The sequence below is a fragment of the Dipodomys spectabilis genome, unplaced genomic scaffold (genome assembly GCF_019054845.1).
Source record: "Dipodomys spectabilis isolate Male_0828 unplaced genomic scaffold, ASM1905484v1 ptg000138l, whole genome shotgun sequence".
NCBI classification, from domain to species: domain Eukaryota; kingdom Metazoa; phylum Chordata; class Mammalia; order Rodentia; family Heteromyidae; genus Dipodomys; species Dipodomys spectabilis.
In genome coordinates, this window is record NW_024870815.1 from 5,041,551 (window position 1) to 5,056,859 (window position 15,309).

Here is a 15,309-nt window from a genome sequence, read left to right on the forward strand (position 1 = left end):
TCTCCATTTAAAAAATTGTATCTAAATCATTTGTGATTTATGAATACATTTATAATAATTTATTTGAAATAATTGGAACTTCCAGAACAGTAAATCATCTGATTTACAACTAAATGATGTATTTTCATTTCATTTTATCTGGGAGGAATCAATATATTTGCAAGGAAATACCAAAAAATATTTCTAAACTGAATAAGCCAACATAATAAGCAAGGAAAATTGAAATTAAGACAGGATGTTATGAATAAGGAATCATAAATATGTACAATTTTATCTATGTGGCCTTGATTATAGTCATCAATACAGTATTCTCTAAATAATGAAATAAAAGAATACGGAATAAATTGAAACACAATTATATAAGCGTCAATAGATTTCTGAGGTAATGCAGCTGAGCTTGCTATTTGGCAAAGGACAAAAGGAAATGCAAACTGTCACATTAGTTCCATTTCTATCCCAGACACCTACAAAATATAAAGTTTTTGTTGTCTGGTTTAAAACCCCCATTTTCTCATGTGATTTCAGGAAATAAATGGCTCAGTGCAGCTGATCTAGTAGGGAAAGTCCTCAGCACTCTTGCAAGCAAATTTAATAAATGGTTCCTAGGTCTATTTCTTGTGGTGTCCTTTGCTGCAAATTTGAATAGAATGACACTTCAGAAGACCTAAGTGAAAGCCATTCCATCAGAACAACTCTAGCCCTCAAGCCTCCCAGGATGAGGTCTTCTCAAGAACTTGCCATGAAAGGAATAAAAGCCAAATGGCTTATAGGGTTCAAAGGCAGGAGATAGATAGAGAAAACATGTGCTCACCCCGGCTTGTTAAAAAGGATTTTTGTCCTTCTCCTATGGCCAGTGTCTAGACCATTGCCATATAAACTCATTTAAATGAAATATCAGAGGACATTTTGAAGATAAAACTATTAAGCTGTAAAATCAAATAATTTACACCAAAGAATAAAAACATCGTGAAAAGTATGAAGGTATAAAGATGCTTTTTAGGTTCATATAATTCTAAATACCCCAAAATTATAAAAGCACAGTTATGAAGAAGTTCACACAGAGATCTTCATAAAAAGATTCTAAAAGGAAAAGTCAATGATAGACTAAATTACAGAAAACTAACAATAGAGTAAATTACAAAAAAGCCAAGAAGTACAAAATAGAGCAGACTGGTTTATTTAACTGAATAAGGGCCTGAAATTTAAAATTAATACTTAAAAGCAAATCTCATTCTTTTCTGAAACAAGGGAACAAATGAAATGTATCTGTATTCCTTCTACTAGTGACAACAAACCCCTGGATATTATGAAACACAGATGGTAAGACTGATAGCTAGAGAGATAGGTGACTAGTCTTCAGGATGAGAAATAGTGGTATGCTTCTTGGGTTTTCTTTTGGCTTCTGATAATCCAAGTCAGACCTGAATATTCTAGCAGCAGATACATCACTGGAACAGATTGCTCAGAGAAGGGACAGGCTAACAGGATAAAAACCTTTTAGATAATAACAGAATAGAAAATTTTTAGAGAATGACTGCTCAATTATGTTCAGATATACAGATTAAAAGAGTAACTTCACATCTACTAATACCGAAAAAGGTCAGGCAGGATACCTCATCTCCCATCCTCTCAGAGCTGCAGCAAGGAGACTCCAGTGCAGCTTCCAAGATAGTGACTGAAATAATTAAGGAGGAAGCATGGACTCCACTTAAGAATGGCAGGGCCTTCTTTTCATGAAAAGCATCCATGGCCAAATGCTTTGAGGAACAATTATAAACACATCTGACACAGAGAGAAATTGGCTTTACTCAAAACTTTAGTCATAGCAAAGACCCAAGATAAACAAGAAACAAATGGCAATTTTATGATTGAAAAACACAATAACCAAAAGAAAGAGTTCAGGGTTGGGCTTAATGGCAAATTAAAAAAGATATTTAAGTAAAATTAAAAAAATAGAATTACAGAAATTGCCCCATCTGAATATAAAAAGGAGTAATTAGACTGAAAATAATTAACAGAGCCTTGGGGACTGGTCATTCATGCTCTGTTAGTCTGTTTTCCATGAGAAAACACATTATAATTAAATTTCTGAAAATTGAAAAAGAAAACCTCATCAAAACACTCAGGAGATTACAACAGTTATCTTTAAGAGTAAACTAATTTAAATGACAGAAGATTTCTCCTCAGAAACCCTGGAGACCAGAAGGAAGGTTTACAGTACTTTTTAGTTGCTGGAAGAAAGACCTCTCAACCCAGGGTCCTGTACTCAGTGGAAATACACTTCATAAATGAAGCAGAAGTCAGTATTGCAATTGTGGTAACAAAGAAAATTTGGTGGCAGCATATTTACCTTTGAATGAACGGCTGAGGAATGTTCTGTAAACAGAAATAAAGTTACTTTTCAAAACAAGAAATCAGAAAGGAGGAAATACGCAGTGTGCAAAATGCACAATAGAATTTCTTTTGCATTTTGTGAAGGCAGTTTAGCAGTTGAAGCAAAATTGCTAACATTGTTTGATGGAGTTCTGAATGTATAGAAAGGAAATATTTAAGAGTTATTGTATAAATAGATAAAAGTAAAGGAATCTAAAGGAAACTGGTATCATTCTGATAGTAATAGATGGAATAATGCCCAGCAAAAGAGATACATTCTAAAACACTATAGATAGATTAAATTAAAAAAGAAATTAATCATTTACATAATATGATGGCAGGAAAACAAAAGGTCCCACAAAACAAAATGAAAATGATAGAGTTAAACCCTAATATAGTAATTATATCTCTAAATATACCAGTTAGAGTATAGAGTTTGAAAGAGTGGGTTTTAAAATGTGATCAAACTATATGCTGTCTATGAAAAACTCACTTAAATATGATATAAGCAGGTTGAGGGTAAAATAATGGAAAAGTTCCTAACATGCAAACAATCAAAAGAATGGATGTGTGATTATATTGATATCAAGTAAAGTAGGCTGCAGAGCAAAGATAATCTTGACACAAAGAGGGACATTAAATGATATAAAAGAGTCAATGCATCAAGGAAAAAACAGAACTATAAACTATATATAAGAAAAATGGGTAGAACTGTATGCAAATGGAAAGATCCATAATTGTAATTGGAGACTTAGACAATTGTAGGCAATTAGAAAACCAACTAGGATATAGAAGAAAATCAATACCCAACCAATCAGAATCAACATTATAAACACATCACAGAGTATACATGAACTTATTGCAAGATAGACCATATACAACCTGAGCAAATTAAAAATACCTCATGTCAGAAAGTATTATGTCCTTTGACCACAGTGGAATCAAAACAATAATGTAAGGAGAAAAAAAATCTCCAAACATAAGGAAACTAAGGAATACACTTCTAAATAAATATTGGATGAAAGAAGAATGCTCAAGGGAAATTAAAAGTGCATTTGACTGAATGAAAATAGAAACACAAAGTATCAAAATTTTGAGGGCATAGCAGAAAGGCTGCTAGCAGAAATTAAGAAAAGTTTTAAATCAATCATCTAAGCCCCCATATCAGGAATCTAGAATAAGAAGAAAAAAATAAATACAAAGAAGAAAGGGAAAATGCAATGAAGTGGTCTATAAATAAAATTAAAAATAAGCATATGAACAAAAAGTGTAGAAAATTTGATAGAAGCAAAGAACTGACTTTTTAAAAAGATTAATAGCTCCGAAAAACACACTAGTAAGACAACCAAAAAACAGAGATGATAGAAATTATTGGTATCAAGAAGAAAGTTGAGGATATGCCCGTTGGCCCTTTTTTTAAAAAAAGGCTAATAAGAAAATAGTATGCATAACTGAGCACACTTAAATGTGTCAACTTGAAAGAAAAGGTTCAATTCCTATAAACAAAACACAAACTACTACTAATGATATAATGAAATTGGTGTTTCTCAGGTTTAGCTTTATATTGAGTATTGAATTTGTAATTTAACAAATCTCCCAAAGAAAATCTTGTCCCACCCAGCAGGGTCCACTGGCATATGTTCTTAGTAAACAAAGGCCTCTAGAAAATAGAAAAGAAAGCACACTTCCCCAGTTTATTTTATGTAGCAATATTATCCTGATGCCAGATTAAACCAATATCAAAAGAAAAACCAGAAACAATAAAGGAAACCCAGAAATTTCTTATATACACAGACGCAAGAAGGTTGTAATGAAAAATTAAGTAGTAGAATTTGACTGATAAGAAGTATGTGCTAAGTTGAATGTACTCTAGGAAGGAAATGATGATTCAAAAATCAATCAATGCATATTAACAGACTCAAAACCTGCATACCTATGTGAATCAACACAGAAAATCATTTACCCAGTTCAGACATCTATTCATAATAAATGCTCTCTCAAAAGAGAAATAGAGAAGAAACCTTCTGCCCTTTCCAAATAGCATCTGCAGTGGACACTATACACTGGCTCACTTTCACCTAAGATTGGAGAGAAGGAAAACATGCTCTTTCCTCCAGTATAGTACTCCAAGTACTACACAATGCCACAACACAAGGGAATCAAAGACAAACCAATCAGACAGAGGTAAGGAAATAAAACGTTGCTCTATTTTCAAATGGCATGAGAGTTCATTTAGAAAACAACAGAGAATCTATAATACAACACCTAAAACTGAGACCAGAAAGTTCAACAGGATGCAAGATAAACATGCATATCATTTATAAAGATTAAGGATATAATACAGTCATAAAATTCAATGCATATCCTATATAATTAAGAAATGAGTACAAAGGAGAATCATGAATCTAGAAGAGGCAATACTTTGTCTTCAAGCTAAAATGAGCTTGACCTAGTGCAAATGGAGACCAAAAGCCCGATTTTTAATTTGTGCAAAAATGTTAGAAGACATAAATACACACACACACACATATATATATATATATATATATTTCTTTAAATTTCTGAGTCTTTGATATGTCTATACAACAATTCATTCTCTTTTCCCTGAAGCTTGAGTGAGACACATGAAAAAGCTATGTTTCATTTAAAGGCATTAATTAATTAAATGATTGAAACTTGAAAAAAATTAATCAAGATGCATTATATTCGTGAGCTACTTTGTTGAATGGCAGCTCCTTTGTACAACTACTTAAAGATAAAATAATAACAATAAAAATAATAAATATAATGACACAATTGCTTAACAACACACAAGTCTCCACATAAGAAATACGAGGAGATGGGGGCTGGGAAGGTGGCTCAGTGGTGGAGCGCTTGCCTTGCATGCCTGAGGCCCTGGGTTCAATTCCTCAGCGCCACATAAGCAAAAAGAAAAAAGCCAGAAGTGGCACTGTGGCTCGAGTGGTAGAGTGCTAGCCTTGAGCTGAAGAGCTGAGGGACAGTGCCCAGGCCCAGAGTTCAAGCCCCACTACCGGACCCCCCCCCCCCAAAAAAATACGAGGAGATGGAGACACTAATTACTGTGATTTGATCAATACACTGTAATATGCAAAAATCCCATTGTAACTCCAAGTATATACAGTTACTTGTTAAAGTTGTTTTTAAATGCAAAGAATCTTTAGTGAGGAATCTAACATAATATGTATACAATTTTTCTGTAGGAAACTATATAATATTGACAAAAATTGATGGTATAAATATGATGAATGTAGAGAAACACTGAGTTCATGAATTGAAAAAGATGTCACCTCTACCAAAATTAATACAGATATATAATCAATTCCTATCTAAAACCCAATAAAAATTTTCATAGATAGACACAAGTATATTCTAACATTCACATGCAAAGAAAAGTAATTAATCTAGTTAAAACATTTGGAAACGAAAAACAAACTGGGAGGAATCACTTAACCTAGTTTTATGATTTATGAATAACTGTAATAATCAATAAGTGATGTTGACAGAAGGAAAGGCAACAAAGACAAATAGAATGTAATAGAGATTCAAAAACAGACCCTTAAAGAAATGCCGACGTGATTTTTGACAAAGATTCAAAAGCTGTTTGAAGGAAAGATAAGCATTACACTATGATGCTGTAACAATTGGTTTTGTATAGGCAAAAAATAAAAATAAAAAACTTAAAAGGATCATTGATTCACTCACATACTGTATAAAAGTTAATTTAAAATGAATCCATAAAACTATATAGCTTGTTTTAAAATAGGAAATTGATGTTTTTTATAACAAGGCAAGAGTTTTCAGACCCTAAAAGTATGATCCATGAAAGAAGAGTTAGCAAATTGGACTTCATTAAGATCAAAACTTTTGCTTTAGCAACAGATTAAAAGTTTATAGATAAATTCAACCTTGACATAATGGAAGCTTTTGCAAAGCAGAGGATTAGAAGTTATACAGCGTTGGAGAGAATAGCTGCAAAGCACATGGACAACAGAGGACTGTTGTTTCAAATAAATACACTCAACCATAACAGTTCAAAAATAAATAAACAATTGAGTTTAATAATGGACCTAAGACATGAAAAGACATTTCACTGAAAGAGATATGCAGATGATTAAACCAAATCATGAAAATGTTCATCATTAGATATTAGAGAAATTCAATTTGGAAACACAGTGAGTTATCACTCTTCTCCAGTTACAATATTGAAAAGGAATAACATCACCAAATTATGGAAATGATATGAGAAGCTATTGCTTTTGAGAATATGAAATGGGACATCCCCTCTGGAAAACACTGGCAAGTTCCTAAAAAGCTAAAAATGCAATCTCCATGTAACAAATAGACATTTCTTAAGAGTAATGTAAGACTATGGCCACACAAACACCTATACACAGACTTTATAGAAGCCTTATGTCCTTCAACAAGTGATGGTTAACCTATGATATATACATATTGTGGAATACCACTGAGTAATAAAAAAGTTTAAACTATTGATACGTGGTACAATGTAGGTATAATTATGCATGCTATATGATCCACTTACATAACACTTTTGAGACAAATTCTTGATGTGTAACCAGATTCACTTAGAACTCTAAATCCAATTGCCTGGGTACTGAAATTAGAAGTGTGTCCTACTACAGCAGCATCATATTCTTGAAGTGACAGAATTAATTTTTTTAATAAGTGAACCAGATTAGCAATTGTCAGGGATTGTGAGTTAGGAAGGAAGAGGGAAGTAAGTACTTATGTAAAAGAAAGAGGTGAGAGGTTCTGTGGTAATGAAAATATTCTTTATCTTAATTGTATCTAAGTCAAATCTTGATTCTGATAGCAAATTCTAGTTTTATAAAATGTTATGATTAGAGGTCACTGGGTAAAGGGCACATGTCTCTATTATCTCTTTTCCTGAATTTATAATTATCTAAAAAATTAATTCAAACAAAGTATGCTTAAATAACAATAGAATAAAACACAAATAGCATATATTTGTGCAGTTTTTGTTGGCATCTTGCCTAGGGTTTGTTGTTTAAAGAGAAACATGTAATTACATTTGTATTATGTTCTAGTAGCCATGAATTCTCTGGAACTTAGTTAATTTGGATGAATGCAAGGTTCTTAATACCACTAGTGCTTCAGAGACCATTTGGATAAAAACAGACTACATAGCTGAACCTTCAGGCAAAGATATTTAATGTTAAGAAGTTCATTCTTAAATAGAATGACAGAGTAAGCTTTTAAAGAGGCCCTTTTCAATACGATAGTATTTATTACTCGTTTGTTTTATTTTGAATTAATAATTGCTTTATCAGACCAGGCTGATTTGAGGTGCACTGATAGAATTTGGATCTCTGGGGAAAATGTTAGCCACACATATTCAGAGATATTAGGAATTCCAGACAAGAAGAGAGGAGGACATTCAGGCTGCAGAAGCCACAGCAGGTGGTTTTGGTATTCAGGAACCTTAGCATATTATTAGATGGGGAGCAGGAAGGCAAAGTTTTGAAGAGAACAAGAATCAGGAATGAGAACAAGGAGACCGATTTCTGTAAAAGTGTGGAAACTATTTGCCATTTTACCTGATTTTATCCTTCCATCTTTATATGTAAGAATTTTAAAGTACAGGTTAGATGGCTGTTTTTTTAATTTTTCTAATATTTTTCAAGTATTTGGTCTACTTTAATAGATTGCAATCACAAAGGCAAGGAACCGCTAAAAATGTGCTAGTAGAATCATTACTGAATGTTAAAAAGTTCTAAGGATGTGGACAATTTTAGTTTTTAAGCCTTGTGATAGTGATGGATAAAGAAAGGAAACAAGGTGTGTGACTATGAGAATCATCACTGGTCAAATCCCACAGCCCTTTAATCAAGAAAGTTTGTTGAGTCTGTACTCATTAGATACTGGATCCCCACATCCCCATCTTTCTCTCTGCCCCAGGTGGTTTCTGTTTTACTTTATGAGTATATGTTGCTAGATATCTTATTTAAATGAAATCACACAATATTTGTCCTTTTTTTGTCAGTCATGGGGCTTGGACTCTGGGCCTGGGCGCTGTCCCTCAGCTCTTCAGCTCAAGGCTAGTTCTCTACCACTTGAGCCACAGTACCACTTCCAAATATTTGTCCTTTTGAGGCTGGATTATTCACTTAGAATAATCTCTTTAAGGTCTATATGCAAGTTATAGCATGTTTCATGGTGTACTGATTTAAGTTATGATTTCAAATTCTAGACCAACTGCTTTTAGAGATGTTGCTGAATAATTATTAGGTTTTCTCTTTCACACACTGTTTTTCCTCCTGTAACTATTTTCTAGGTCAATCTATCCTGGTTGCCTCTTAGTTATATTTTAGGATTCAGCTTCGGAGTCATTTCTTTATAGAAAATTGCCTTGAACCAATAAATTAAAGTGAAATCATATATATGTATCCTTATTGCAAACTTCTCACTCAAATCTCATAGATAGATAGATAGATAGATAGATAGATAGATAGATAGATAGATAGATAATTTGTGCAGTTCTTGTTGGCTGTTTCTCTAGAGATTTTGTTTTAGATAAAACAAGGATTTACATTTGTATCATGTCCCATGTGAACTATCTGGAACTTAGCTGGTTTGAATGAAAACAAGTCACTTAGTACCACTAGTTCTTCAAACTTTGTTATTGCCTGTGCTATAACAGAACAATATATCTAAAACTAATGACCATGCTCAAATTTCTATACTGAGATGAAATGACTATGAAACATTAAGTGTTCTAGCATTGGTATTCTCCTATGCACAATGAATAGATGGATTGCTTCCCAAGGTTTCTTTAAGATAACAGTTGGTTTACTTATGTGTAATTTTCAACAAAAAATTATCATCTATCTAATACCAATCACTATTATTGCACAAATGTTAACCTGCAAAATAATTTCTAAGTATGTGTTTCTAATTGTCTGAAGAAAATCAGTCAAATATATAAGAGTAAGATGATCAAGGATTAAAGTATGTATTTTACTAAGCATTGACTCATTTCTTATTTTTTTTGCAATAGTCTGATTCCATATAAGATGATGCATGACTGGAAGGAACTGTTTTTTAATGGAAAGCCCATATATGAACAAGTCAGGCCTGGGCTCCCTAGGTCTTCTTCAGGAGAACTCATAGAACTGGAGAAAAGAAACCTGCTAGATAGCAATGACTATGAAGAATACAAGGTACATAAAGATATGGAATTAGAGAGAATGCAACATAATAAATTCTTTTCTCTTTACCATTAATTTTGTAATACTATTTTATTTCAGTTCTACCTAATATATTTGTATTTTATATTGAGTTTATTTATATTTATAGTGCTTTGTATGTTTTAAGCATCTGTAATATGTTATCTGTTATTTGCAATCTGTTATGTTTTCCCAAAGAACGTAAGAACAATCTAAAACTAATCACATATAATACACTGGGCAGATAGATATCCAATTTTTTTTAATTCTCCATTAGCATTTTCATTGTATGAACTCGATACCTTTGATTCAAAGACCATTGTTATGAGGTATCTTGCTGTATCTTTGTAAATAAGGTATTATTTTTATGAGCAAAATGGAACAGGTACAAGTTAAGATTTGATCAGTATCATAATTTTGAATTTTTATTGAAAATAGAGCAAAGCATTTTAGACCAAATACATTTTTATGTTTTGTTCAATCAAAATTATTTTATTTTGAAAATAAAATAATTGTGATGTTTAACATACATATATTCTATATACGTACGTGTGTGTGTTTGTATGTGTGTGTAACAATTGGAAGGTTCCCAGCACAAAGAAATGGTAAGCATGTAAGGAGATGGAAGTGCACACTGTGCTCTACACAACAGCTGTCAGAAGCCTTTGAGATTAGACAGACCACAGATCCATTACTGGCACTGCCAAATAGTGATTAATCACCCCAAGTGATTACTCTCTCATGTACTAAAAGTTATGGTTTCCAAACTTATGAAATGGCAATAATAATGATATAATTGCCTCATTTTATTGTTATAAAATAATGCATTTCTTTCACCACTCACCGCTCCCCATATCACTCCCTCCTACCCTTAGAATTGAAGATGTTTAATACTCAATATACATATGTGAAAAGTGAAACTAGGGAACAGAGGAAAGGTTGGATTGGGAAAACTGGGAAGAATGTTGTAAGGGTTGATATTGATTTGTTTCTTTGGTATTACTTAAACAGCTTAATATCCCTACAGGTTGTTTTTGTTTTTGTAAATGAAAAGGCCTGGTAGGCTACAGCTTAGCAAAGATTTGTATTTTTACCTTCTTTTCTTGCTTGGGAAATGGTTACCACAGGAACATGTCTTACCCACATCCTGAAGCAGCTTGTATGTTTCTTTCTCAGGAAATTGTACAGTTTTGTTAGGAGTTTGTGAATGTCTGGCAGCACAGTTTATGTTGTGTAGAGCTTTGTGCTTGTTTGCTAGAAATGAAGGTTTCCTTAAGGTTTCTGGTGCATGTTTACATGCTTTTTTTCCTTTAGTGGAAAAATGTGTACTGTAACTTTTTTCCATTATTTTCTTCTCTGTTTTTAAGTGTTTGTCTCAAGGAACTTATTCTAAATATTCCTATATACGAATAAAAAATAAATATTTCAACTTGGAAGATATAAACCTGTTGTAAACTGTCTGTAAACAAGATATAGCAGGGCCAAGGTACCCTGGCTCAGATAATAAACATGTGTCCACATTTGTCATTGCTGAATTTGTTCATGATAACTGCATAATGTAGCAGTTAGTCTTCAATAACCTTGCACCCCGAACATACAGTACCCCTAAGTGATACACCCTAGTTGTGAGCCATGCTTTGCATAGTGTGTGCCCTGCCTGGATTAAGCTATCACTCTTAACACTTAAATAAAACAGATTTTGTGTATGTACACATTAGATTGATCCAACAAATATTTGACTGCCATTTGTTTGCACTGTTTCCTAACTAATCAAAATACCCACATGTGAGGAAGCTTTACCCAAGGAATGGCTTTTCTAGAAGTAGTTTGTCTCCTAATGAGTATGTCAGAGCAGCATCATGGACAGATAGATCCCACTGGATGCCCAGGCAATTTCTAATGAGTTCTTCAGTAAAGCCTGGAGAAGGGCCCTGAAAACCCAATGGACCACAAGGAGCAGTCTTGACCAAGTGATCCAGCACACCCCCATGTTCAGCCAGTGATTAGCAATCTTCAGTGACTCCCTGGTGCACCACTAACTTCCCCAAGCCCCAAATGCAAGTCCTTTCTCTGGCTCTTACTGGAAAACAGGTCCTCCTCCATAGCACTTTGTTTTAGCTGCTTTCTAGCAGTTACCTATTATTTGTTATCGACAGCTTCTGCATCCAGGGAATGAATGAGTCACATAACAAAAATACTTTGATTGATTAGTTCTAGGAGCTTGGGGATGGACATATGGGAAAAAGGACTTTTTTTTTTAGTTTTTTGTCAGTCATGGGGCTTGAACTCTGGGCCTGGGCACTGTCCCTCAGCTCTTTATCTCAATGCTAGCACTCTACCACTTAAGCCACTATGCCACTTCTGGTTTTCTAGTGGTTTATTGGAGCTGAAAGTCTCATGGGGGTTGGCTTTGAACTGCAATCCTCAGCTCTCAGCCTGCTGAGTAGCTAGGATTACAGACATGAGCCACCAGCGCCTGGCTTACTAGTTTTTAGTTTTTGATGTTTCTGTCTTCTTTTGTTTTTGTATGGTATACTGACATGTATATCTTCAGGAGGGCGGAGGGGGGCACAGAATATGAGAGAAAAAGTTGAAAAGTGGAGCTCACTGGACACATATGAAAGTAAACTATATAACTCATAGGTGGAGGCAGGAGGAAGGGACTGGAAAAGAGTGAGGGAACAGAATACACTGTGTGAAAGGAAATGAACTCATTACCTGACTCATGTAATAGTAATCCGTCTTTATATCACCTCTATAATAACAGTAAAGTAAATTAATTAAAAATACTTTAATTCAATCTGACCATATACAGTCATTTTTATCTTTTGCTATTATTTTCCTAAATAATACAGTATAAAGTATAACTACTTACATAACAGTTACATGATAATAGACATTCTAATTAATCTAGAGATGATTTAAAGTATACAGGAAAATGTACATAGGTTATATGGAAATAGTACATCATTTTCTATAAGAGACTTGAACACAATGGATCTTGGGATTCACAAAATTCCAAGGGACAGTTGTATTAAATGTAATACTTACAAATTAAAATAAGCTCATAGATTTCCTATGATTTCTCTGTAGATTTCTCTGTAGAGCTCTGTTTTATATCCCAACAGCTAAGCTGTGGTTAAATTTTTTATTATTAGAAACACATCATCCATGTTATTTAAATTGCTTTGTAATAGTTTTTAAATTGCAGTTATTTTTACTTCTAATGAAAAAAATAGTGTCCATCACTCATATTTGTTTGCTATTGATTACATAGATTAGAAAGAATTAATTCTGGTTCAGACTGTATTCTATATGGAAATAGGCAAGATAGAAGACATTTAAGGATTTTCTGGACTTTCTACCCTTGGTTTTCTGGTTTGTGTTCTGTCATTTGGTAAAATACACATCGAATTCACTTCAAACATTTGCTCAGATTTCTTATTTGGTATTGTAGACTAGAATACATGACAGTTAAATATAGCAAGAAGGTAATGGCATTGGTAATCTCAAGAAACTTCAACAAATCTTAAGAATCTCTGAATTTTGGTATAAGGCAGGGCTGTAAGCCAGAAACTCTCCCACTTGAAAAGACCCTCCTTCCACAACCACGGTCCAGGACTCAGAGCTTGTCAGCTACAACTTTTGATACACTGGATCTGTACTCATCTTTGAAATAATGCTCAGTGCCATGTCTACGCTTTTTCTGGGGATAGCTTTCCAGTATATGCCTTAGCAATGAAGTAAAGGCAGTCAAAAGGGTGGCAGTTACCATTACTATGAAAGAAGGAATTCTGTGTAGGAAAATTATATGTGAATGTTATAGTTTAAAAAGTTGTACCAGGCTAGGGATGTAGCTCAGTGGCAGATAACTTGTCTAGCATGTGTGAAACCATGGGTTTGATCTCCAGTACCAGAAAGGAAGAAAAGGAAAGAAGAGGAAGAAAGGAAGGAGGAAGGAAGGAAAGAGGAAGGAAGGAAGGAAGGAAGGAAGGAAGGGATTAGGTTATACTGCCTACGTATTTACACATTGTGTGACTATACAGAAGTTCTATCTATATCTGCCTGTCCAATTATCTCTGGTTGGGCAATAGCAGAAGACAGATGAATACAGAATTCAAAGCTTCACGAAAAGTTTTTTTGTGTAGGAAGATCATCTCATTAGAAATGATTGTAGGTAGACTACCACCTCCCTGATGAATAAAGCATAACTGGAGCAATTCATTATTGCATTTCTCAGGTTAGTCGCCAGCAACTAGAATTAGCTGATGGCTTTAACACAAGGAGAGAACTGAAATGAGGTCCAGTGTGATAATGTTTCTAGGTTTGGAGATCAAGAGAAATACAACTTTACATCTCTCTTGTTTAACCAGGCTATTGTGTGTTAGGCAAATATAGTTCTCAATGTGTTCCATTTAATGCATTGGAGGTACCAAAGTGGTTTAGAAGACAAAAGGATTGAACTAAGAGTACGAACCTGTCATTTGGTGGTGACTAAGCTACTCCTCCACTGGTCTCCTAAGTGAGTTACTTTGAACACAAATGGACTCAAAATGATAGGCAGAAACTAGCTCACTGTTTGCATTAGGTTTATCAGTGAATTCCAGCAGCACTGTAGTATAAGTTTACAATGGAGCTCTCAATTCCTGAGTCCTAGTTGCCCCATTAGAACATATATACTAGGTAATTGACTATGGTTGGTTCAAATTTCCCTCCAAACAGAGGCAAATAATCAATGGAGTTTCTTGTCTTGTTTTTTTGTCCTTGGTGGGGGGAGGAAGAGAATTATCATGGGGGCTTGAACTCAGGGTCTCACACTTACACTCAGCTTTTTGGTTCATGCTTGTCACCCTACCACTTGAGCCACACCTCTCAACTGGAGCTATTGCTGGTTAATAATATAGAGTCTGGTAAACTTTTCTGCCTAGGTTGGCTTCAAACAGTGATCCTTCAAGTGTTAGCCTCCTGAGAAGCTAGAATTACAAGCCTGAGTAACGAGTGCCTCATTTGAGTCATTTTTTTTGTGTTGGGTTAGAATGGATATTTCCATAGTATGGATATTTCCATACTATTAGACCATAAATTCATCTAATTAGAGAATTGAAGGATACTGCTATTGGGACAAAAGTGATTTGGTTACTGAGAAAAAGCCATATTATATCAGGACCAGTTTTATTTTAATTTTTAATGATTTAAAACTGAGATGTATCGTAAGTGAGCTATGTCAGAAGCAGATTGAACTAATGTGTCTTTTCATGTTAGAATTTATTGAGCAATGTAAATTCTAACATGAAAAGACACATTAGTTAAATTTATAATCAATTTTGTTGACTTTACTAAGTAATAATGATTTCACTTGATAGTAATGAGCTTGATAGCAAATAGATTCTTTCATTTCACTTGTAATTGTTAGAACAGGGGTGTCACTGGATGAAGCTGGTTCCAGGCTTATGGGGCTAGATGAATGGCATTTGGTAATTCTAGTGTGTCACATAAAGTTGGCAGAATCATACCGAGCCTGCAGGCCATGGGAAGGCCATGGCTTCTTAAGACATGCACAGATGGTTTGATCACTGTGATCATGGTACTGTGGGTGGTGTTATATCCACATTAAGTGCCCCTCTCTTTGTATGATCTAGATGAGAGTAAGGTATCATTTATTGGTTTGATATGTTTCCTGAGCTCTTGCTTGCTTTTCTAATATGAT

The 15,309-nt window shown here is 34.1% G+C and overlaps 1 protein-coding gene across 1 annotated transcript in view; it reads left to right on the forward strand.

Moving 5' to 3' along the window:
* Positions 1–15,309, forward strand: part of Spef2 (sperm flagellar 2) — a 158,885-nt gene that overhangs the window by 35,992 nt on the left and 107,584 nt on the right. The window contains exon 10 of the mRNA XM_042690529.1: positions 9,434–9,596. Coding sequence (XP_042546463.1) covers positions 9,434–9,596 — 163 coding nt within the window. The remainder of the gene's footprint in view (positions 1–9,433; positions 9,597–15,309) is intronic.